This window comes from Nerophis ophidion, linkage group LG08, assembly GCF_033978795.1.
Source record: "Nerophis ophidion isolate RoL-2023_Sa linkage group LG08, RoL_Noph_v1.0, whole genome shotgun sequence".
NCBI classification, from domain to species: Eukaryota; Metazoa; Chordata; class Actinopteri; order Syngnathiformes; family Syngnathidae; genus Nerophis; species Nerophis ophidion.
This window is the reverse complement of record NC_084618.1, coordinates 20,975,296-20,999,778: the sequence shown is the minus strand read 5'-3', so window position 1 is coordinate 20,999,778 and position 24,483 is coordinate 20,975,296. Positions and strand designations below refer to the sequence as shown.

The window sequence follows — 24,483 nt, the reverse complement described above, 5'->3', positions numbered from 1 at the left end:
TTCTATGGTGGCGGCTATGTCTTTTTCTTTGCGAGCAGCTATTTTTCCTTTGTTGGTAGCATCTTTTTCTTCTCATTTGGTGGCGGCTGTTTCTTCTTCAGTGGTGGCCGCTATTTCACCTTCTTTGGTAGCAGCTATCTCTTTTTCAATGGTGGTGGCTATTTCACCTTCTTTGGTAGCAGTTATTTCTTCTTTGTCGGTAGCAGCAATTTCTTCTTCTATGGTGGCGGCTATTCCTTTTTATTTGCGAGCAGCTATTTTTTCTTCGTTGGCAGCATCTATTTCTTCTCATTTGGTTGCGGCTGTTTCTTCTTCTATGTTGGCGGCTATGTATTTGTCTTTGCGAGCAGCTATTTCTCCTTTGTTGGTAGCATCTTTTTCTTCTCATTTGGTGGCGGCTGTTTCTTCTTCAGTGGTGGCCGCTATTTCACCTTCTTTGGTAGCAGCTATCTCTTTTTCAATGGTGGTGGCTATTTCACCTTCTTTGGTAGCAGCTATTTCTTCTTCATTGGTAACAGCAATTTCTTCTTCTATGGTGGCAGCTATTTATTTTTATTTGCGAGCAGCTATTTGTTCTTCGTTGGTATCATCTATTTCTTTTCATTTGGTGGCGGCTATTTCTTCTTCTATGGTGGCGGCTATGTCTTTTTCTTTGCGAGCAGCTATTTCTCCTTTGTTGGTAGCATCTTTTTCTTCTCATTTGGTGGCGCCTGTTTCTTCTTCAGTGGTGGCCGCTTTTTCACCTTCTTTGGTAGCAGCTATCTCTTTTTCAATGGTGGTGGCTATTTCACCTTCTTTGGTAGCAGCTATTTCTTCTTTGTTGGTAGCAGCAATTTCTTCTTCTGTGGTGGCGGCTATTCCTTTTTATTTGCGAGCAGCTATTTTTTCTTCGTTGGCAGCATCTATTTCTTCTCATTTGGTTGCGGCTGTTTCTTCTTCTATGTTGGCGGCTATGTATTTGTCTTTGCGAGCAGCTATTTCTTCTTTGTTGGTAGCATCCTTTTCTTCTTATTTGGTGGCGGCTGTTTCTTCTTTAGTGGTGGCCGCTATTTCACCTTCTTTGGTAGCAGCTATCTCTTTTTCAATGGTGGTGGCTAGTTCACCTTCTTTGGTAGCAGCTATTTCTTCTTTGTTGGTAGCAGCAATTTCTTCTTCTATGGTAGCGGCTATTCCTTTTTATTTGCGAGCAGCTATTTTTTCTTCGTTAGAAAGCATCTATTTCTTCTCATTTGGTTGCGGCTGTTTCTTCTTCTATGTTGGCGGCTATGTCTTTGTCTTTGCAAGCAGCTATTTCTTCTTTGTTGGTAGCATCTTTTTCTTCTCATTTGGTGGCGGCTGTTTCTTCTTTAGTGGTGGCCGCTATTTCACCTTCTTTGGTAGCAGCTATTTCTTCTTCATTGGTAGCAGTAATATCTTCATTAATAGCTATTTCTTTTTCAATGGTGGCGACTAATTCACCTTCTTTGGTAGCAGCTATTTCTTATTTGGTGGTTCTCATTTGGCGGCCATTTCCTTTTTTATTAGTGGGGGCTATTTCTTCTTTGTTGGCAACAACTATGTCTTCTCTGTTTGTAGCGGCTATTTCTTCAGTGGGGGCGCTATGTCTTGTCATTTGGTGGCGGCTATATGTTCTTCATTGGTAGCAGCTATTTTTTCTCATTTGGTGGCGGCTATTTCTTCTTCATTAATGGCGGCTATTTGATCTTTGTTGGCAGTGCTGATTTTGTCTCTGTCGATGGCGGCTATTTCTTCTCTGTTGCTGGCAGCTCGTTCTCCTTCAATCTTGGTGGCTATTTCTTCTTCATTGGTCTGAGCTATTTTGTCTTTGCAGCTATTAGTTTTTCGTTTGTAGCGGCTATTTCTTCTCGTTCGATCGATGTGTTCTCTTCATTGGCGTGGGCTATTTCTTCTTCAATGTATGCGGCCTTTTCACCTTCGTTGCTAGCGGCTTCTTTGGTGGTGGCAACGGTTTTGTCTTTGTTTGTTGCAGTCATTTCCTCTAATTAGTTTGCGGCTATTTATTTTTCGTTGCTCGCAGCTTTTTCTTCTTCAACGGTGGCGGCTATTTCGCCTTCTTTGCAAACAACTTTTTCTTTTTAGTTGGTAACATCTGCTTCTTCTCATTTGGTGGTGGCTATTTCTTCTTTGGTGGTGGCCGCTATATGACCTTTTTTGGTAGCAGCTATTTCTTCTTCATTGGTAGCAGCTCTTTCTTCTTCATTGGTAGCAGCTCTTTCTTCTTTGTTGGTAGCAGTTATTTCTTCTTTATCGGTAGCAGCATTTCTTCTTCAATGGTGGTGGCTAATTCACCTTCTTTGGTCGCAGCAATTTTTTTTCGGATGGTAGCAGCTATTCTCATTTGATGGCGGCTATTATTTCTTCGTTGGTGGTGGTTTTTTCTTCCTTTTTGGCAATCGCTATTTATTTTTTGCTTGTGGCGGCAATTTATCCTCATTTGGTGGGGGCTATTTCTTCTTTCATGGCGGCTATTGCTCCTTCGTTTGCAGGGCTGCTTTAGTCTCCGTTGGTGGCAGCTCTTTCTCCTTCGTTGGCAGTGCTGATTTTGTCTCCGTTGGTGGCGGCTCTTTCTTCTCCATCCATGGTGGCTATTTCTCCTTCGTTGGCAGTGCTGATTTTGTCTCTGTTGGTGGCGGCAATTTCTTCTTCCTTCATGGCGGCTATTTCTCCTTCGTTGGCAGTGCTGATTTTGTCTCCGTTGGTGGCGGCTCTTTCTTCTTCTTTCATGGCGGCTATTTCTCCTTCGTTGGCAGTGCGGATTTTGTCTCCGTTGGTGGCGGCTCTTTCTTCTTCTTTCATGGCGGCAATTTCTCCTTCGTTGGTGGTGCTGATTTTGTCTCCGTTGGTGGCGGCTCTTTCTTCTTCTTTTATGGCGGCTATTGCTCCTTGGTTTGCAGGGCTGATTTTGTCTCCGTTGGTGGCGGCTCTTTCTTCTTCTTTCATGGCGGCTATTTCTCCTTCGTTGTTAGTGCTGATTTTGTCTCCGTTGGTGGCGGCTCTTTGTTCTTCTTTCATGGTGGCTATTTCTCCTTCGTTGGCAGTACTGATTTTGTTTCTGTTGGTGGCGGCAATTTCTTCTTCCTTCATGGCGGCTATTTCTCCTTCGTTGGCAGTGCTGATTTTGTCTCTGTTGGTGGTGGCTATTTCTTCTTCTTTCATGGCGGCTATTGCTCCTTCGTTGGCGGTGCTGATTTTGTCTCCGTTGGTGGCGGCTCTTTCTTCTTTCATGGCGGCTATTTTTCCTTTGTTGGCGGTGCTGATTTTGACTCCGTTGGTGGCGGCTATTTCATCTTCCTTCATGGCGGCTATTTTTCCTTCTTTGGCGGTGCTGATTTTGTCTCCGTTGGTGGCGGCTATTTCTCCTTTGTTGGCGATGCTGATTTTGTCTCCGTTGGTGGCGGCTATTTCTTCTCTGTTGCTAGCAGCTCTTTCTCCTTCAACTTTGGCGGCTATTTCTTCTCATTCGATCGATGCATTCTCTTCATTGGCATGGGCTATTTCTTCTTCAATGTACGCCGTCTTTTCACGTTCATTGGTAGCGGCTCCTTCGGTGGCGGCAACGGTTTCGTCTTCGTTTGTGGCAGTCATTTCCTCCCATTAGGTGGCGGCTATTTCTTCTCATTCGATCGATGCATTCTCTTCATTGGCGTGGGCTATTTCTTCTTCAATGTACGCCGTCTTTTCACCTTCGTTGGTAGCGGCTCCTTCGGTGGCGGCAACGGTTTCGTCTTCGTTTGTGGCAGTCATTTCCTCCCATTAGGTGGCGGCTATTTCTTCTTCGTTGAGGGCAGCGATTTCTTCCCTGTTTCCTGGCAGCTACTTCTGGGGCGGTTGGTAGAGCGGCCGTGTCAGCAACTCGGGGGTTCCAGGTTCGATTCCAAGCTTTCGCCATCCGGGTCACTGCTGTCGGTTCCTTGGGCAAGACACTTTGCCCACCTGCTCCCAGTGCCAAATGTAACTTAGATATTGGGTTTCACTATGTAAAAGCACTTTGAGTCACTAGAGAAAAGCGCTATATAAATATAATTCACTTCACTTCACTACTATGCCTTCTTTGACTACTTTGACAACCCCCTTTCATGAATAGACAGTGTTTATTAGTGCTGGTGGAGTGTGGGTAGTACTCATGGCGTGTGTACTCCCGGTGTTTGGCGAGGGGGGGGTTCACACTGCAGATCAAACCCTCCCCCCCTCAATCCTTTATCAGAACCATTAGAAGATAAGGGAATAAACCGGCCCTTCTACAGGATTAGGGCCCATTTCTATCACACGGCCTGATGGAATTGACCGTGTTGGAAAGCCAACAAAGTGAAAATTGGCCGGGTTGCCTCCTTCGGGCTTCTCAGCATCAACCCCGGCGAGACCCTCCGGTCGCCCCGCCGCTCGCCGCCAGAAGCAAAACACTTGGCAATCCCATTACCGCCGCCTCCTTTGGCGTTTTTTTTACGCCCAATTTGGGCGATCGCAGGCGCGAGGAGAGGCTTAGAGATACGACGACCTTCCAAATGTTCTTAGACGTTCAAGTCCTTTTTTTTTTTTTGTGGCGGTCTGCTTATCGGCGCCATTCATGTTGTTCCCTCTTTCGCCGTCCACGCTAATGATCCCATTTCCTGTAAACGCTTTTAAAACTAAGACGTCTGTGGAAGTGTGAGCCCAACCCCCACCCCCCACGCGTTGCAGGCTGCCGATAACACCGAGTGACAACTTCGGGATGCAGATTTGAGGACTTTGGCGTGAAAGCGGGGAGGATGTCACGCCCGTCTTCGCCCCGTGTCTGAAAAGTGGACTCTACATACAGCTTTTGGGGTATCAGAAGCAGCAACACTCTCTCCCACACGTCACGCCCTGGCCTCCGACTGATCAAACTCTGCTTTTCATTCGGGTGTTCTTCGTTTCAAATTAGCATCGCTCACATTGCGCCACGCTTTAAATCCCCGCCAGCTGTGGGGGGAAATATGTGTTTTGAAGAAATGTGGTTAGAATGTGTGAAAATCTTTTTTCTGGTTCCGAAGTAGTTTTTTTGCGGGATGGGGGTTCCAATTTTTTTGTCTTGGGTTGCAAAACCTCTTCTCACTCCGGCACTTACCAAAGGCATGCAGTAAAAATGACAGTGTGATGTAAGGATACCATCATGAGAAGCACATTTAATAAAAATAAAAAAAACGTTATTATAGTCTTACCTTTACTCATAAATGAAGTCCATGCCAGCTCCTTCTGATCGAAAGCATCGATAACTTGTTTATGGAAGTCTTCCTTATCTTTCTTCAGTTTTAAAAGTCTCTGTCTCGATGGAGATCTTCCTTTATTACCTCCTGCTTTGATTGAAAGTCCAGTTTAGACAGATGCTACCAGTTAACTCGGCTCCTCACGTGCGGGCGACCACAGAATTATCCTCGGGAAACTCCCCCTCCCGTTCTGCTCCGTGGGTGATCTCTTTATCCCACCGCTGCCACCATGAAGTGTTACTGTATAAATAATACACCGGGTATGTCACTTCTTCTGCAGCCGAGTAGTCGCAAGAAGGATCGCTAGCGCCCTCTACCACCATATTTGACACACGCAGCTACGGTATATATTGTGAAGTGAATTATATTTATATAGCGCTTTTTCTCTCGTGACTCAAAACGCTTTACATAGTGAAACCCAAATTCTAAGTTACATTCAAACCAGTGTGGGTGGCACTGGGAGCAGGTGGGTAAAGTGTCTCGCCCAAGGACACAACGGCAGTGACTAGGATGGCAGAAGCGGGAATTGAACCCGCAACCCTCAAGTTGCTGGCACGGCCACTCTACCAACCGAGCTAAACCGCACGAGTTGATTTTATACCAAAATGGATACACGGATGATACAGCAGAGGATTGGGAGAATGTCATGTGGTCAGATGAAACCAAAATAGAACATTTTTGGTATAAACTCAACTCGTCCTGTTTGGAGGAAGAAGAATACTGAGTTGCATCCCAAGAACACTACACCTACTGTAAAGCATGGGGGTGGAAACATCATGCTTTGGGGCTGTTTTTCTGCTAAGGGGACAGGACGATTGATCCGGGTTAAGGAAAGAATGAATGGGGCCATGTATCGTGAGATTTTGAATGGTTGACCAAATACTTATTTTCCACCTTAATTTACAAATAAATTTGTTAAAATTCCTACAATGTAAATTCCTGGATTTTTTTTTTCATATTCTGTCTCTCACAGTTGAAGTGTACCTATGATGAAAATTACAGACCTCCGTCATCATTTTAAGTGTTTGAACTTGCACAATCGGTGGCTGACTAAATACTTTTTTGCCCCATTAATGGCACATTTAACCGTCTTGGATATTTGTCCATCGATGTTTGACCCGCCCACGTTCAGAATGCGATGCATCGGGGGAATTGATCATCAACCCCCGTCGCTCGTTACGGATCTCCCAGCACAGACGAAGAGATGACACAGGGTCACGCTGGTTGATGTCAGCCTTGGTCCTCGACACAGGCTGGGGTTCGAGCCCCCCCTTCCCCTGCGGTGCAAACACCAGACTGCCCGCTGGAGAGAGCAGCTTGCCGGGGTTTCCGGCAAGCTGCTCCAGCGAGGAGCAGGGAAGTCACACTTCAGTCCTCTCGCTGCAATCTGTCGCCAACCCCAAGCTCGCAGGGAAGAAGTGCGGAATTTGAATTTAAAAAAAATAAAAAAGAACCCCAAGGCGGAGAGCGAGGGAGGGGAGCGCTCCGGTATTCCGCCGAGGACCGGCGGGGGTGCAGCGGGAGCGGATTTAGGCGACATGTCACTCGCGTTCACGCCGCAATTGCCTGTGCCGAGCTTCAAAGACACTGAGAACTACAATCTCAGTCTGAAGGTCTCGTCACCCGGGACATACACACATACACAAAAGAAGAAAAAGAGGTGATGAAATAGCAAAGGAGAAGTCGGGAGTGCAGGAGTAGAAGTGAAAAAAAGAGCAATTTATGCTGGGTTAGTGTTTAGAACCACTGCCGAGACACTCATGCAAACGTAGAGCCGGCAGGTCGCCATGACGACCGGCTGCCTTTATCCGAGGTGCTGCTTGACGTCCACACACACACACACACACACACACACACACACACACACACACACACACACACACACACACACACACACACACACACACACACACACACCTGTGTGGACGCCTGCAGGCCTTTTGTTCGCGTGGAGGACCTTGCACCTGAGGAGGGTATGTGGATCCATCATGGACATATTTGCCAACATTGAGACTCCGATTTCAGGAGGTGGGGGGCGTGGTTGGGGGCGTGGTTAAGAGGGAAGGAGTATATTTACAGCTAGATTCACCAAGTCAAATATTTCATATACATATATATATATATATATATATATATATATATATATATATATATATATATATATATATATATATATATATATATATATATATATATATAAAATAAATACTTAATTTTAATGTTCATTTATTTACACATTTACACACTCATTTACTCATTGTTGAGTTAAGGGTTGAATTGTCCATCCTTGTTTTTTTTAACCATGAGCATGTACAGTAGATGGCAGTATTGTCCTGTTTTTAAGAGTGTCACGACATTGCTGTTTACGGCAGACAAACTGCTTTACGGTAGGCGAAAACGTGACTGCTGTTGTTGTGTGTTGTTACCGCGCTGGGAGGACGTTAATGAAACTGCCTAACAATAAACCCACATAAGAAACCAAGAACTCGCCCTGGATCATTCTACAGTTATAACGTCATTGGGCAGACACGTTGTTGTGGGAAAGCGAACGTGAAAACAGGCTGTCGACACGTCACTCAGGTTCGCTGGAGGGGGCGTGGCTTCCAGCTCCGCCTGAATTTCGGGAGATTTTCGGGAGAAAATTTGTCCCAGGAGGTTTTTGGGAGAGAAGCTGAATTTCGGGAGTCTCCTGGAAAATCCAGGAGTGTTGGCAAGTATGATCATGGAGGTGTCCAAACTTACAATTTGGAATTAACCAACATTCCAAATTGATTTTTTTAAACTTCAAAATATTTTATTTTATTTTTTTCTTGGGTCCTGTCTAGCGAGCCTGGCTAACTCTTTTCTCGCCTGGCTGAATTCCTGCTAGCCTGGCTAACTTCCTTAGCCTGACTTACTTCCTGTTAGCCTGGCCAACTTCCTGCTAGCCTGGCTAACTTCCTTAGCCTGGCTAACTTCCTTAGCCTGGCTAACTTCATTAGCCTGGCTAACTTCATTAGCCTGGCTAACTTCCTTAGTCTGGCTAACTTCAATAGCCTGGCTAACTTCATTAGCCTGGCTAATTTCCGGTTAGCCTGGCCAACTTCCTGCTCATCTGACTAACTTCCTGCTTGCCTGGATAATTTCCTGTTAACCTGGCTAACTTCCTAAGCCTGGCTAAATTCCTGTTAGCCTGGCTAACTTCCTGTTAGCCTGGCTAACTTCCTGCTAGCCTGCCTAACTTCCTGCTCAACTGTCTAACTTCCTGCTTGGAAAACTAACTTCCTGCTCGCTTGGGTAACTTCTTGCTAGCCAAGCTAACTTCCTTAGCCTGGCCAACTTCATACTCGCCTGGCTAACTTCCTGCTTGCCAGACTAACTTCCTGCTAGGCTGGATAAATTCCTGCTAGGCTGGCTAGCTTCCTGCTCAAATGGCTAACTGGCTGCTCGCCTGGCTAACTTCCTTAGCCTGGCTAACTTCCTGCTAGGCTGGCTAGCTTCCTGCTCAAATGGCTAACTTGCTGCTCACCTGGCTAACTTCCTTAGCCTGGCCAACTTCCTCTTAACCTGGCCAACTTCCTGCTTACCTGAATAACTCCCTGCTCGCCTGGCTAAATTCCTGCTAGCCTGGTTAACTTCCTTAGCCTGGCTAACTTCCTGCTCGCCTGGCCAACTTCCTGCTTGCCTGGCTAACTTCCTGGTAGAACTGACTAACTTTATGCTCACCTGACTAACTTTTTGCTTTCCAGGTTAACTTCTTGCTTTCCAGGCTAACTTCCTGCTCGCATGGCTAGTTTCCTGCTCACCTGGCTAACTTCTTTCTCACCTGAGTAACTTCCTGCTCGCCTGACTGAATTCTTTAGCCTGGCTAACTTCCTAATAGCTTGGCTAACTTCCTGTCAGCCTGGCCGACTTCCTGCTCGCCTGACAAACTTCCTGCTCGCCTGGCGAAATTATTTAGCCTGGCTAACTTCCTGCTCACCTAGGTAACTTCCTGCTTGTCTGACTAACTCCATGCTCACCTGACTAACTTCCTGCTCACCTGGCTAAATTCTTTAGCCTGGCTAACTTCCTGCTCGCCTGGCTAACTTCCTGCTCACCTGGCTAACTTCCTGCTAGCCTGGCCAACGTCCTGCTCACCTGGCTAACTTCCTGCTCACCTGGCTAACTTCCTGCTCACCTGGCTAACTTGCTGCGAAAATGGCTAACTTCCTGCTCACCTGGCTAACTTGATGCTCACCTGGCCAACTTCCTGCTCACCTGGCTAACTTCCTGCTCACCTGGCTAACTTGCTGCAAAAATGGCTAACTTCCTGCTTGCCTGACTAAATTCCTGCTAGCCTGGCTAACTTCCTGAGCCTGGCCAAGTTCCTGCTCGCCTGGCTAACATGTGCTTGCCCGGCTAACTTCCATAGCCTGGCTAGCTTTCTGCTTGCCAAACTAACTTCCTGCTTGCCTGGCTAACTTCCTGCTCGCCCGGCTATCTCTCTGCTCGCCTGGCAAACTTCCTGTTAGCCTGGCCAACTTCCTGCTCATCTGGCTAACTTCCTGTTTGACAAACTAACTTCCTGCTCGGCAAACTAACTTCCTGCTCGCCTGAATAATTTCCTGTTAACCTGGCCAACTTCCTGCTTGCCTGACTAACTTCCTGCTCGCCTGGCTAAATTCTTGCTTGCCTGGCTAAATTCCTTACCCTAGATAAATTCCTGCTAGCCTGGCCAAGTTCCTGATCGCCTGGCTAACATGTGCTTGCCCGGCTAACTTCCATAGCCTGGCTAGCTTTCTGCTTGCCAAACTAACTTCCTGCTTGCCTGGCTAACTTCCTGCTCGCCTGGCTATCTCTCTGCTCGCCTGGCTAACTTCCTGTTAGCCTGGCCAACTTCCTGCTCATCTGGCTAACTTCCTGTTTGACAAACTAACTTCCTGCTCGGCAAACTAACTTCCTGCTCGCCTGAATAATTTCCTGTTAACCTGGCCAACTTCCTGCTTGCCTGACTAACTTCCTGCTCGCCTGGCTAAATTCTTGCTTGCCTGGCTAAATTCCTTACCCTAGATAAATTCCTGCTAGCCTGGCCAAATTCCTGCTCCCCTAGCTAACTTCTTGCTCGCTTGGGTAACTTCCTGCTCGCCTGACTAAATTCCTGCTAGCCTGGCTAACCTCCTTAGCATGGCCAACTTCCTGCTCGCCTGGCTAACTTCCTGCTAGCCTGACTAACTTTCTGCTCGCCTGGCTAACTTTCTGCTCGCCTGGGTAAATTCCTGCTCGCATGATAAACTTCTTGCTCACCTGACTAACTTCTTGCTTTCCATGCTAACTTCCTGCTTGTTTGACTAACTCCATGGTCACCTGACTAACTTCCTGCTTGCCTGGCTAACATCCTGCTCATCTGGCTAACTTCTTTCTCACCTGAGTAACTTCCTGCTCGCCTGGCTGAATTTTTTAGCCTGGCTAACTTCCTACTAGCTTGGCTAACTTCCTGTCAGCCTGACCATCTTCCTGCTCGCCTAGCTAAATTATTTAGCCTGACTAACTTCTTGCTCACCTTGGTAACTTCTGAACTCCATGCTCACCTGGCTAAATTCTTTAGCCTGGCTAACTTCCTGCTCGCCTGGCTAACTTCCTGCTCACCTGGCTAACTTGCTGCAAGAATGGCTAACTTCCTGCTTGCCTGACTAACTCCATGCTGGTCTGGCTAAAATATTTAGCCTGGCTAACGTGTTGCCTGCTGGCTAATTTCCTGCTCGCCTGCCTAAATTCCTGCTAGCCTGGCTAACTTGTGCTCGCCTAACTAACTTCCATAGCCTGGCTAGCTTTCTGCTTGCCAAACTAACTTCCTGCTTGGCAGGCTAACTTCCTGCTTGCCTGGCTACCTTTCTCCTTGCCTGGCTAACTTCCTGTTAGCCAGGCCAACTTCCTGCTCATCTGGCTAACTTCCTGTTTTGCAAACTAACTTCCTGGTCGCATGAATAATTTTCTGTTAACCTGGCTAACTTCTTAAGCCTGGCTAAATTCCTGTTAACCCGGCCAACTTCCTGTTAGCTTGGCTAACTTCCTGTTAACCTCGACAACTTCCTGTTGGCTTGGCTAACTTCCTGTTAACCTAGTCAACCTCTTGTTAGCCTGGCCAACTTCCTGCTTGCCTGGCTAACTTCCTGCTTGCCTGGCTAAATTCTTGCTTGCCTGGCTAAATTCCTAACCCTAGCTAAATTCCTGCTAGCCTGGCTAACTTCCTGCTCACCTGGGTAACTTCTTGTTAGCATTGCTAACTTACTGCAAGCCTGGCTAACTTCCTGCAAGCCTGGCTAACTTCCTTAGCCTGGCTGAATTTCTGCTAGCCTGGCGGAATTTCTGCTAGCCTGGCTAACTTCCTGTTAGCCTGGCCAACTTCCTGTTAGCCTGGCCAACTTCCTGTTAGCCTGGCCAACTCCCTGCTCGCCTGGCTAACTTCCTTAGCCTGGCTAACTTTCTGTTAGCCTGGCCAACTTCCTGCTCACCTGACTAACTTCTTGCTCGCCTGGCTAACTCGCTGCTTGCCTGGCTAACTCCCTCTTAGCCTGGCTAACTTCCTGTTTGCCTGGCTAACGTCTTGCTTGCCGGGATATCTTCCTGTTAACGTGACTAACTTCCTGTTAGCCTGGCTATCTCCTTGCTAGCCTGGCTAACTTCCGTTTTGTTGCATAAAACTAGCCTTGTTTCTCCCATGCGCCTGTTTTTAAGGGTTCGCGTGTGTGCTATCAGCCTTAACACAACATTCTCAGTTGCGTGTGTTTTCATGGTATTTTTCTAGACGTTTTAACACGCTGCTCTGTATTTCTCTGTAAGTGCCAAGATGGCATCATTATTAGCAAAGATAGAAACGCCGTGATTAGTCAGGCTTAAATCATTTAGCAGTTATCGTTAGCGGGCGTGTAAATGACGATCCATTATGAATGGCGCATGTTGTAAACGCATGGCTGAATCATTTATAGGTCATTTATAAATGCATTTTTGCCCCCTCCCTTGAATCCCACATCCTCTTAAGTCACTATCCACCCCCGGCAGCGTCTCCGTGTTTATTTGAACTGTTTTTTTTTTTGGAACAAGTGCCCGACAAATTAAAGTGATCCTCCTACGCCGCCAGACGCTGCATACATTTGTAAAAAAAAAAAAAAAAAAAAGACTCATAATCAGGAGCAGAACCAGTCTCGCTTTTCAAGTTCCCGCTTCCTGTTCTCCCCCTCATGCTTCAATGTTGTCCAACGCCTTCCTTATCGAGAGCTCTCTTTTAAACACACTTCAATTGGGTAGAGCAGCATTTTGTTTTTACTTTTTTTAATCAAACTTGAATTTCATTTAATGCATTTTTGGAGGATGTACCTTTCAGCATTAATGGTGCCTTCACAGATGTGTAATTGCATACTAAAACATGCCCATACCATCACAGATGCTGGCTTTTAAACTTTGCGCCTAGAACAATCTGAATGGTTCTTTTTCTCCTTGTTCCAGAGGACACAACATCCACAGTTTTGACTAACAATTGGAAATGTGGACTCATCAGACCACAGAACACTTTTCCACTTTGCATCAGTCCATCTTAGATGAGCTCGGGCCCAGCGAAGCCAGCGGTGTTTCTGGGTGTTGTTGATAAATTGCTTTGGCTTTGCATTGTAGAGTATGGTTACTTCAGAGGGGAGGTGACGAATCAGACACCAGCGGACGATGTAGCTCTATAGATTTATTGTTATATATTAACCAAATATATAATAATCAAACAATAATAATATAAACGAAGGAAATGGAGTGTGTCAAACCCAAGAGCGTATGTGTGTGACTATGTGTGGAGATTACCTGACGTGTGTGTGTTACCAAGTGTTGTCGAGAATGAAGGAACAAGGCAGTCCGAGGGGCAGGTAGATGATCATCCAGGGCAGAAGAGAAGAGGCTAGATCCGTGTTCAGGCGAGGGTCAGGAATCGAGGAAGGCAGTCCAAAACACAGGGGAAACAACGGACGATCTCGAAGGGGGAAGACTCGGGAAGACACTGCGGTAGAGCAACACGGACGGAGGGGAAAACAACTACAATGAGAGCGCATCAGGCTCACGGCACACAAAGAGGCAGCTAAGTTCCCGCCTGGATCCTTGGATACACTGGTCCCTTATCCAGCTCGCCCTCATCGGCACCAGGTGTGCAGATTGCCGATTGTGTGCAGGCTTGTTACTAAGTGGGCCTGCTGCGCGCAGCGTGAGCGGGGGCGTGTCCGGGCAAGCAGCCAGAGGAGTGAAGTGAAGTGAATCAATCACTCAATCAATGTTTATTTATATAGCCCTAAATCACCAGTGTCTCAAAGGGCTGCACAAATCACAACATAAACCACAATGACATCCTCGGTAGAGCCCACATAAGGGGAAGGAAAACTCACCCCAGTGGGACGTCGGTGACAGGGACAATGATGACTATGAGAAATCTTGGAGAGGACCGCATTTGTATTGTCGCTCGGGCCTTCGGCGGAGTGCTTCGGAAGCTACCGGACCACTAGTCTCCCCGGCCCGGAGTGTTGACAGCGGCGCCAGGGGAGGAAGCCAGAAAGAGACACACGGGCGAGCAGGCGGGCAAGCGAGGGAGGGAAGAAGAGCGCGTGCGGGTCTAGTGGAAAAGCGGCAAAACGTTTCTCTGCTTGCATCACGCAAGTGACGATAATGTTCGGCCCTCGAGAGCCATTACCACACCGTGACTGGTAGATTCCTTCTGCTCCGCACACAACGCTGTCAAGCGCCATATAAAACTCGCGGGCATTAAAGGCCTATTGAAAGCCGCTACTACCGACCACGCAGTCTGATAGTTTATATATCAATGATGAAATCTTAACATTGCAACACATGCCAATACGGCCGGTTTAGTTTACTAAATTGCAATTTTAAATTTCGCGCGGAAGTATCATGCTAAAACGTGGCGGTATGATGACGAGTGCGCGTGACGTCACGCATTGTAGAGGACATCTTGTTCCAGCACCGTTCACAGCTATAAGTCGTCTCTTTTCATCGCATAATTCCACAGTATTATGGACATCTGTGTTGCTGAATCTTTTGCAATTTGTTCAATGAATAATGGAGACGTCAAAGAAGAAAGCTGTAGGTGGGAAACGGTGTATTGCGGCCGCCTTTAGCAACACAAACACAGCCGGTGTTTCATTGTTCACATTCCCGAAAGATGACGGTGAAGCTTTACTATGGAACAGAGCGGTCAAGCGTACACGGCTGGATTAGACCACACTTACAAAACACAGTGTATTATGCAGCGATCATTTCAAAAGATCGTGTTTCGAAGAGGGTCCCTTGCGAAGGGCAGAGATGGGCATCGCCACCACCCGTCGACTGGTGCTGAAGAAAGGTGCAGGGCCGACCTTCAGGCTGTACAGGTGCGACCATATAATCTCACTAAAACACTAGAAACACAAAAAGCAGATAAGTGCATTTCCAGAATTATTCTAGAAAATATGTCTAATTATATCTGAATCGCTCCCACTGTAGTCTTTTTTTTTTCTTCTAGTTCTTCACTCTCACTTTCCTCATCCACGAATCTTTCATCCTCGCTCAAATTAATGGGGAAATCGTCGCTTTCTCGGTCCGAATCGCTCTCGCTGCTGGTGGCCATGATTGTAAACAATGTTCAGATGTGAGGAGCTCCACAGCCTGTGACGTCACGCGCACATCGTCTGCTACTTCCGGTACAGGCAAGGCTTTTTTATCAGCACCAAAAGTTCTTTACTAAATCCTTTCCGCAAAAATATGGCAATATCGCGAAATGATCAAGTATGACACATAGAATTGACCTGCAATCCCCGTTTAAATAAAAAAATCTCATTTCAGTTGGCCTTTAAATTTTCACATTAAGGTGGGGGCCGCAAAATAACGTCTGTGTTTGAGACCCCTGCCTTAAACATTGCCCATGTTTTCCAGGGGGTTTAGACAACCTTTTTTGTCTGGACCTGTACCACGTGCAGAATTATTTCCCCGTACTAAACACCGTACCTGTGTGATAGCAAAATGACTTGTACTTGTTTTAATTGATGATGATCTTTGAACGGGTCGCCAAAAGTTCTTTATTAGGCTTAGGAATGTGACGCTCTGCAGCAGTGGTCCCCAACCACCGGGCCGCAGAATATTTTTTTATAAATTTTTACTTTAGAAAAAAAAATATATATATATATATATTTTTTTTTTTTTTTCTTTTAATTAAATCAACATAAAAAACACAGTATACACTTACAATTAGTGCACCAACCACAAAAACCTCGATTTTTCATGACAAAGAAAAAAAAAAAGGATCACCCCATCCCCCCCACCCCTTCCGCCGGGCCTCGGGACAAATTATTAAGCTTTGACCGGTCCGCGGATACAAAAAGGTTGGGGACCACTGCTCTGCAGGAGACCTCTAATCTGATCAAGCTCTCTCTCCTGTGTCTTTGATGTGACATGTGGACTCTAGTTGACCGGGCATATGTGTCATCTATTCCTGACCCCCCTCTGGGCTAAATTGGTCCCCTTTCCTTAGTGACCCTCCCCCTACCTTCTGGCAAAACGACACCCTCTCCCCTTCACAGGACCTTGGGCATTCATTCTTTCATTAGGGTACTGTATGTTAATGAGCATGGAGGGTGGACTTCTAAGAATGTATAATTGTCATGACATAATCTAAACGAGTTAAAACAAGCTGCAACGAACGGATGTGTCGTTCTGGTTTTGGTCTCGCTTTGCAAAGCTTGTTATTATTTGTTTGTTACTTTAATAAAACATTTTGAAGCTATTTGTCACTAAAGGATCGACTTTAAGAAATTTCCGCGACACCTGTCTCCCACAGACAAGTTCCTGGGTGGTCAAGTCCACAGCTACGGCCAGCTCCTCTCCATCACCTTCACCTCCGAGACCCGACGGCTGCTTCCCGACGGCCTCACCTTGCGGTTGGAGGGCGGCGGAATCGCGCTCGCCGCCGACCTTTCACCCGGGGCGGTGCACGAGGGCTCGCTCCCGCCGAGCTGCTCCTTCATGGTCAGGTATGACCGGCGTTCTTTGTCCTTCCAATATTCCCACACCCCGTGTGTTTTATGTTCTCCTGCACGCTCCTCCGATGAACCCTGGCCGGTCCCGCGGGCGCATCGCATTTTTATTTCATTTCCGCATCTTCGGGATTCAACAGATGGCCTGGTCCAAACAAAACCGTGCTGGGAATGCCAAAGAATCAGGGACAAAAAAACCCCAAAAAAATACGTGAAGAAAGCCAATAATCCGCTCAAATGATGCAACCTTAGCCCGACGGTGAGTGGCAAATATGGATAGAATATGAGCCGTTGCAAATCGAGCCCGATGCCAGTGAGGGGGGAATATGAATTTGCGCATATAGCGAAAAGGTCAACCCGCCATTAGGCTGCGGGAAAGTGGCGGATGAGAATTGGGAAGGATGACCTGCTCACCGCCAGGTGCAATGCATGCAAAAATTCATGCTTCATTTTCATTAGAGTCTGTCCTCGCCAGTCTCTGCACGCCTGGACGCTAAAAAAAAACAGAGTGGGTCGAGCCGAGAGGTCCAACTATGTGCTGACGTGATACAGGGAAGAGGAACGCCGATGACGATTTCGAGCCTAACGGATGAATGATACATGACCTATCACATAGTCAGTGTGAACTGTATGGAGTGCCAGCGACCTGAGGGGTTCCTGGTTCGATCCCCGCCTTCCACCGACCTAGTCACGTCCAAGACACTTCACCCTTGCCCTCGATGGGTGTTGGTTCGGGCCTTGCATGTGTGAATTTGTGTGTGAATGGGTGAATAGGGAAATAAAGTCAAAGCGCTTTGAGTACCTTGAAGGTAGAAAAAAATAAATAATTATATAGCGCTTTTCTCTAGTGAATCAAAGCGCTTTACATAGAAACCCAATATCTAAGTTATATTTAAACCAGTGTGGGTGTGGCACTGGGAGCAGGTGGGTAAAGTGTCTTGACCAAGCACACAACGGCAGTGTCTAGGATGGCGGAAGCCGGAATCAAACCTGGAACCCTAAAGCTGCCGGCACGGCCACTCCACCAACCGAGCTATGCCGCCCAAGTGTGGAGGGGAGAGTGTGATCGGCGCGCCTGCAGGAGCAAAGGTCACCGCCTCTGTCCATGGTTTTGAAGGCAGAGCACCATTGGACGGGGAGGGGGGGTGGCGTTGCAGTGCTGACGGCGAGACACAGTTGACGGGGGATTAGATTGACCAGGTGGTACGAGTTCAAACTAGCCAACCCTCTCGATTTTCCCAGGAGACTCCCAAATTTCAGTGCCCCTCCCAAAAATCTCCCGGGGCAACCATTAACCCAAATTCCTCCCGATTTCCAACCGGGCAAAAACATTGGGGGCGTGCCTTATAGACCATTCACCCGAATTCCTCCAGATTTCCTACGAAGCAAAAACATTGGGGGCGTGCCTTATAGACCATTCACCCGAATTCCTCCAGATTTCCTACCGGGCAAAAACATTGGGGGCGTGCCTTGTAGACCATTCACCCGAATTCCTCCAGATTTCCTACCGGGCAAAAACATTGGGGGCGTGCCTTATAGACCATTCACCCGAATTCCTCCAGATTTCCTACCGGGCAAAAACATTGTGGGCGTGCCTTATAGACCATTCACCCAAATTCCTCCAGATTTCCTACCGGGCAAAAACATTGGGGGCGTGCCTTATAGACCATTCACCCGAATTCCTCCAGATTTCCTACCGGGCATAAACATTGTGGGCGTGCCTTATAGACCATTCACCCGAATTCCTCCAGATTTCCTACCGGGCAAAAACATTGGGGGCGTGCCTTATAGACCATTCACCCGAATTCCTCCAGATTTCCTACCGGGCATAAACATTGTGGGCGTGCCTTATAGACCATTCACCCGAATTCCTCCAGATTTCCTACCGGGCAAAAACATTGGGGGCGTGCCTTATAGACCATTCACCCGAATTCCTCCAGATTTCCTACCGGTCAAAAACATTGGGGGCGTGCCTTATAGACCATTCACCCGAATTCCTCCAGATTTCCTACCGGGCAAAAACATTGGGGGCGTTCCTTATAGACCATTCACCCGAATTCCTCCAGATTTCCTACCGGGCAAAAAGATTGGGGGCGTGCCTTGTAGACCATTCACCCGAATTCCTCCAGATTTCCTACCGGGCAAAAACGTTGGGGGCGTGCCTTATAGACCATTCACCCGAATTCCTCCAGATTTCCTACCGGGCAAAAACATTGGGGGCGTGCCTTATAGACCATTCACCCGAATTCCTCCAGATTTCCTACCGGGCAAAAACATTGGGGGCGTGCCTTATAGACCATTCACCCGAATTCCTCCAGATTTCCTACCGGGCAAAAACATTGGGGGCGTGCCTTATAGACCATTCACCCGAATTCCTCCAGATTTCCTACCGGGCAAAAACATTGGGGGCGTGCCTTGTAGACCATTCAGCCGAATTCCTCCAGATTTCCTACGGAGCAAAAACATTGGGGGCGTGCCTTATAGACCATTCACCCGAATTCCTCCAGATTTCCTACCGGGCAAAAACATTGGGGGCGTGCCTTATAGACCATTCACCCGAATTCCTCCAGATTTCCTACCGGGCAAAAACATTGGGGGCGTGCCTTATAGACCATTCACCCGAATTCCTCCAGATTTCCTGCCGGGCAAAAACATTGTGGGCTTGCCTTATAGACCATTCACCCGAATTCCTCCAGATTTCCTACCGGGCAAAAACATTGGGGGCGTGCCTTATAGACCATTCACCCGAATTCCTCCAGATTTCCTACCGGGCATAAACATTGTGGGCGTGCCTTATAGACCATTCACCCGAATTCCTCCAGATTTCCTACCGGGCAAAAACATTGGGGGCGTGCCTTATAGACCATTCACCCGAATTCCTCCAGATTTCCTACCGGTCAAAAACATTGGGGGCGTGCCTTATAGACCATTCACCCGAATTCCTCCAGATTTCCTACCGGGCAAAAACATTGGGGGCGTGCCTTATAGACCATTCACCCGAATTCCTCCAGATTTCCTACCGGTCAAAAACATAGGGGGCGTGCCTTATAGACCATTCACCCGAATTCCTCCAGATTTCCTACCGGTCAAAAACATTGGGGGCGTGCCTTATAGACCATTCACCCGAATTCCTCCAGATTTCCTACCGGGCAAAAACATTGGGGGCGTGCCTTATAGACCATTCACCCGAATTCCTCCAGATTTCCTGCCGGGCAAAAACATTGTGGGCTTGCCTTATAGACCATTCACCCGAATTCCTCCAGATTTCCTACCGGGCAAAAACATTGGGGGCGTGCCTTATAGACCATTCACCCGAATTCCTCCAGATTTCCTACCGGGCATAAACATTGTGGGCGTGCCTTATAGACCATTCACCCGAATTCCTCCAGATTTCCTACCGGGCAAAAACATTGGGGGCGTGCCTTATAGACCATTCACCCGAATTCCTCCAGATTTCCTACCGGGCAAAAACATTGGGGGCGTGCCTTATAGACCATTCACCCGAATTCCTCCAGATTTCCTACCGGTCAAAAACATAGGGGGCGTGCCTTATAGACCATTCACCCGAATTCCTCCAGATTTCCTACCGGTCAAAAACATTGGGGGCGTGCCTTATAGACCATTCACCCGAATTCCTCCAGATTTCCTACCGGGCAAAAACATTGGGGGCGTGCCTTATAGACCATTCACCCGAATTCCTCCAGATTTCCTACCGGTCAAAAACATAGGGGGCGTGCCTTATAGACATGCAAATTCAGGAGATGGGGGCGGTGGAGGATGTATATATTTTCAAGTATTTTCCTATAAAAAATGTTTTAATTTTTTTCCAATCATTTTGGAACTTGCAAGCGTACATCTTCTTCCTACTCGTCGTCGCCATTTCTCTTCAACGTTCTTCTGCTTCGTCTCTGTTACGTTTTTTTGGACATTACTACTTGCCGTAGTTTTGAAGCACACCCCTTCCCCTTCGAGCTGTCCTGAATGAAATGAAATTATTTTTTTCCAATCATTTTGGAACTTGCAAGCGTACATCTTCTTCTTACTCGTCGTCGCCATTTCTCTTCTTCGTTCTTCTGCTTGGTCTCTGTTACGTTTTTTTGGACATTACTACTTGCCGTAGTTTTGAAGCACACCCCTTCCCCTTCGAGCTGTCCTGAATGAAATTAAATTATTTTTTTCCAATCATTTTGGAACTCGCAAGCATGCATCTTCTTCTTATTCGTCGTCGCCATTTCTCTTCTTCGTTCTTCTGCTTTGTCTCATTTACGGTTTTTTGGACATTACTACTTGCCGTAGTTTTGAAGCACACCCCTTCCCCTTCGAGCTGTCCTGAATGAAATGAAATTATTTTTTTTCCAATCATTTTGGAACTTGCAAGCGTACATCTTCTTCTTACTCGTCGTCGCCATTTCTCTTCTTCGTTCTTCTGCTTGGTCTCTGTTGCGTTTTTTTGGACATTACTACTTGCCGTAGTTTTGAAGCACACCGCTTCCCCTTCGAGCTGTCCTGAATGAAATTAAATTATTTTTTTCCAATCATTTTGGAACTTGCTAGCATGCATCTTCTTATTCGTCGTCGCCATTTCTCTTCTTCGTTCTTCTGCTTCGTCTCTGTTACGTATTTTTGGACATTACTACTTGCCGTAGTTTTGAAGCACACCCCTTCCCCTTCGAGCTGTCCTGAATGAAATGAAATTATTTTTTTCCAATCATTTTGGAACTTGCAAGCGTGCATCTTCTTCTTACTCGTCGTCGCCATTTCTCTTCTTCGTTCTTCTGCTTGGTCTCTGTTACGTTTTTTTGGACATTACTACTTGCCGTAGTTTTGAAGCACACCCTCTTCCCCTTCGAGCTGTCCTGAATGAAATGAAATTATTTTTTTCCAATCATTTTGGAACTTGCAAGCGTGCATCTTCTTCTTACTCGTCGTCACCATGTCTCTTCTGCTTCGTCTCTGTTACGTTTTTTGGACATTACTACTCGCCGTAGTTTTGAAGCAATGCATGATGGGAATCCGGATGTTGTATGTCCGTGTATTACGGGCCGGCTGGAGTAAACACGCGCTGAGAAATAGCTCCGTGCCTGCCTACTTTATGGGTTATAGATCAACATATGGATAACGGAGACCTATATAATAGTCTCCTTTTCAGGTGAGAGAGGACGGTAAAGGTAGTACCTTTAAGGCCTGCCCCCAATATTATTTCCCGGGTGGAAATCGGGAGAAATTCGGGAGAATGGTGGCCCCGGGAGATTCTCGGGAGGGGCACTGGAATTTGGGAGTCTCCCGGGAAAATCGTGAGGATGAACTCGTACCACATGGGAAATCTAATCACCTGCCAGCTGTGTCTCGCCGTCAACACATTAAACCACATGGTCTTGAGAATGACTGTTCTATATATCAATGGTTGACTCTGGTAGGAAGTAAAAACCGGGTCCGACACCCTGCTCGGTTCTCAGGCTAAGACGTTGTCTGCAGGTCTCATTAGACGTCTCGCACGGTCTTCTACACTACCTCCTCCGGCGACCGTCTGTCAAAATCGTGTCAACCGGAGCCGCCATACCGAATTCTTATCGAGAGGCCATCTGTCAGTCAGAGGCGGCGTAGGATGGAAGGAATTGAGCCGGTCCTGGTTGAGGCATCAGTAAACAACGCACCACGACGGCGTGACTGACGCCGCTTGAATTTGCGGCGGGTAAAAATGTTAAGGCATTAAGTGCCGGCGCGCTCAGTCCGCCATCAGACGGAGGAGGAATAGATTGAGGACGAGAAACGGGGAGGAAAGATAAGAAGGAGGGATGATTGCTTTTCTATAAGCGGGCGTCCACCGCGACGTCGCTGGCTTCAAGTTTTGTCCCCGCAATCACGCCGCGAGTAATCAGCCGGTCAGCCGGCGACCACGGTCCACCGTTTAGAAATGCCACATGGTACTTGACTGGGTCATGTTGGACCGGGGCCAGGTGGGTGATTGAGTCACGTAGCGTAGATGTCGTCTGTCTGGGCAAACATCCGGCTGCTTCTTAGAACATGTCTTTGGAAGAGGCCGACATATTCCAACCACAGCTTGTTCCTGAGCTCTTTGTTTGGCTTTTAGCTTAGCTCGGAATTTAGCTCTCATCTTAGCTTTTATCTGAACTCAAATCTTAGCGCTTGGCTCAGCCTTTACCTGAGCTTAGCTCTTAGATGAGCTCTTATCTTAGTTCTTCGCTTAACTTTGACCTGAAATATTATTTCAAATCTCGGATTATCTTGAAGTTTGGCTTGTAGTTTAACATTTATCTTAGCTTTGTCCAGCTCTTAGCTTAACCATTTTCTGAGCTCAAATCTTATTTTAGCTCTTAGTTTAACTTTTATCTTAGCCCTAAACTTAGCTTTTAGCTTTCTCTTAACTTGGCGCTTCGTTCAGTTCTTAGCTTCACTTTTTTCTGACCTTAAATCGTATCTTAGCTCTAAGTGTAGGTCTTTACTTAACTTTTAACTGAGCTCTTCGCTCATCTCTTATCTTAACTTTTACTTTAATTTTTAGCTTAGCTCTTAGCTAAACATTTATCCAAGCCCCTAACTTAGCTTTAGCGTTCTCTTAACTTAGCACTTTGTCCAACTCTTAGGTTAACCTTATCTGAGATCTAATCTTACCGTAGCTTTTAGTTTAGGTCTTTACTTAACTTTTAACTGAGCTCTTCGCTCATCTCTTATCTTAACTTTTACTTGAGTTTTTAATTTAGCTCTTAGCTAAACATTTATCCATGCCCCTAACTTAGCTTTTAGCGTTCTCTTAGCGTTCCGTCCAACTCTCAGGTTTACCTTATCTGAGATCAAATCTTACCTTAGCTTTTAGTTTAGCTCTTCACTTATCTTTTAACTGAGCTCTTAGAGTCGCTTTTAGCTTAGGTCTGAATTCAGCTCTTATCTTAGCTTTTATCTGCGCTCAAATCTTAGCGCTTCGCTTAGCCTTTACCTGAGCTTTGCTCTTAGATGAGCTCTTATCTTAGTTCTTTGCTTAACTTTTACCTAAAATATTATTTCAGTCCTCAGATTAGCTTTTAGCTTAGCTCTTAGTTCTTAGATGAGTACTTATCTTAGTTATTTGCTTAACTTTGACCTGTAATATTATTTCAGATCTCAGATTATCATGAAGTTAAGCTCTTAGTTTTAAATTTTTTTTAGCCCTTAATTTAGCTTTTATATTTCTCTTAATATAGCGCTTTGTCCAGCTCTTAGCTTCACCTTTTTCTTAGCTCAAAAATTATCTTAACTCTTAGTTTAAGATTTATCTTAGCCCTTAATTTAGCTGTTTAGCTTTCTCCTAATTTAGCGCTTAGTCCAGCTCTTATCTTGAATTTTTTTTTTAGCTCAAATCTTATTTTAGCTCTAACTTGAGCTCTCTACTTAACTTTTAACTGATCTTTTAGCTTATCCCTTAGCTTACCTTTTACATGCGCTTTTAGTATAACTTCTAGCTTAGCTCTTAGCGTGAAAATGTATCTTAGCCCCTAAATTAGCTTTTAGCCTTCTCTTAATTTAGCGCTTCGTCCAGCTCTTAGCTTAAAGTTTTTCTGAGATCAAATTTTACCTTAGCTTTTAGTTTAGCTCTTCAATTATCTTTTAACTGAGCTCATAGAGTAGCTTTTAGCTTAGGTCTGAATTGAGCTCTTATCTTAGCTTTTATTTAAGCTCAAATCTTAGCGCTTCGCTTAGCTATTAGCTTAGCTTTTACCTGAGCTTTTGGCTTAGCTCTTAGATGAGCCCTTATCTTAGTTCTTTGCTTAACTTTTACCGAAAATATTATTTCAGATCTCAGATTAGCTTTTATTTTAGCCCTCAATTTAACTGTCCAACTTATCTCTCAATTTAGCGCTTCATCCAGCTCTTAGCTTAAAGTTTTTCTGGGATCAAATCCTACCTTAGCTTTTAGTTTTGCTCTTCAATTATCTTTTAACCGAGCTCATAGAGTAGCTTTTAGTTTAGGTTTGAATTGAGCTCTTATCTCAACTTTTATTTAGGGTCAAATCTTAGCGCTTCGCTTAGCTCTTAGCTTAGCTTTTACCTGAGCTTTTAGCTTAGCTCTTAGATGAGCCCTTATTTTAGTTCAATATCATTTCAGATCTCAGATTAGCTTTTATTTTATCCCTCAATTTAGCTTTCTATCTTATCTCTCAATTTAGCGCTTCGTCCAGCTCTTAGCTTCACCTTTTTCTGAGATCAAATCTTACCTTAGCTTTTAGTTTAGC

General features: G+C 46.1%; 1 protein-coding gene across 1 annotated transcript in view; it reads left to right on the top strand.

Annotated features, from left to right (window-relative positions):
* lamc3 (laminin, gamma 3) overlaps positions 1-24,483 on the top strand; it is a 297,472-nt gene that overhangs the window by 179,103 nt on the left and 93,886 nt on the right. Inside the window, 1 exon segment of the mRNA XM_061907982.1 lies at positions 16,060-16,252. Coding sequence (XP_061763966.1) covers positions 16,060-16,252 — 193 coding nt within the window.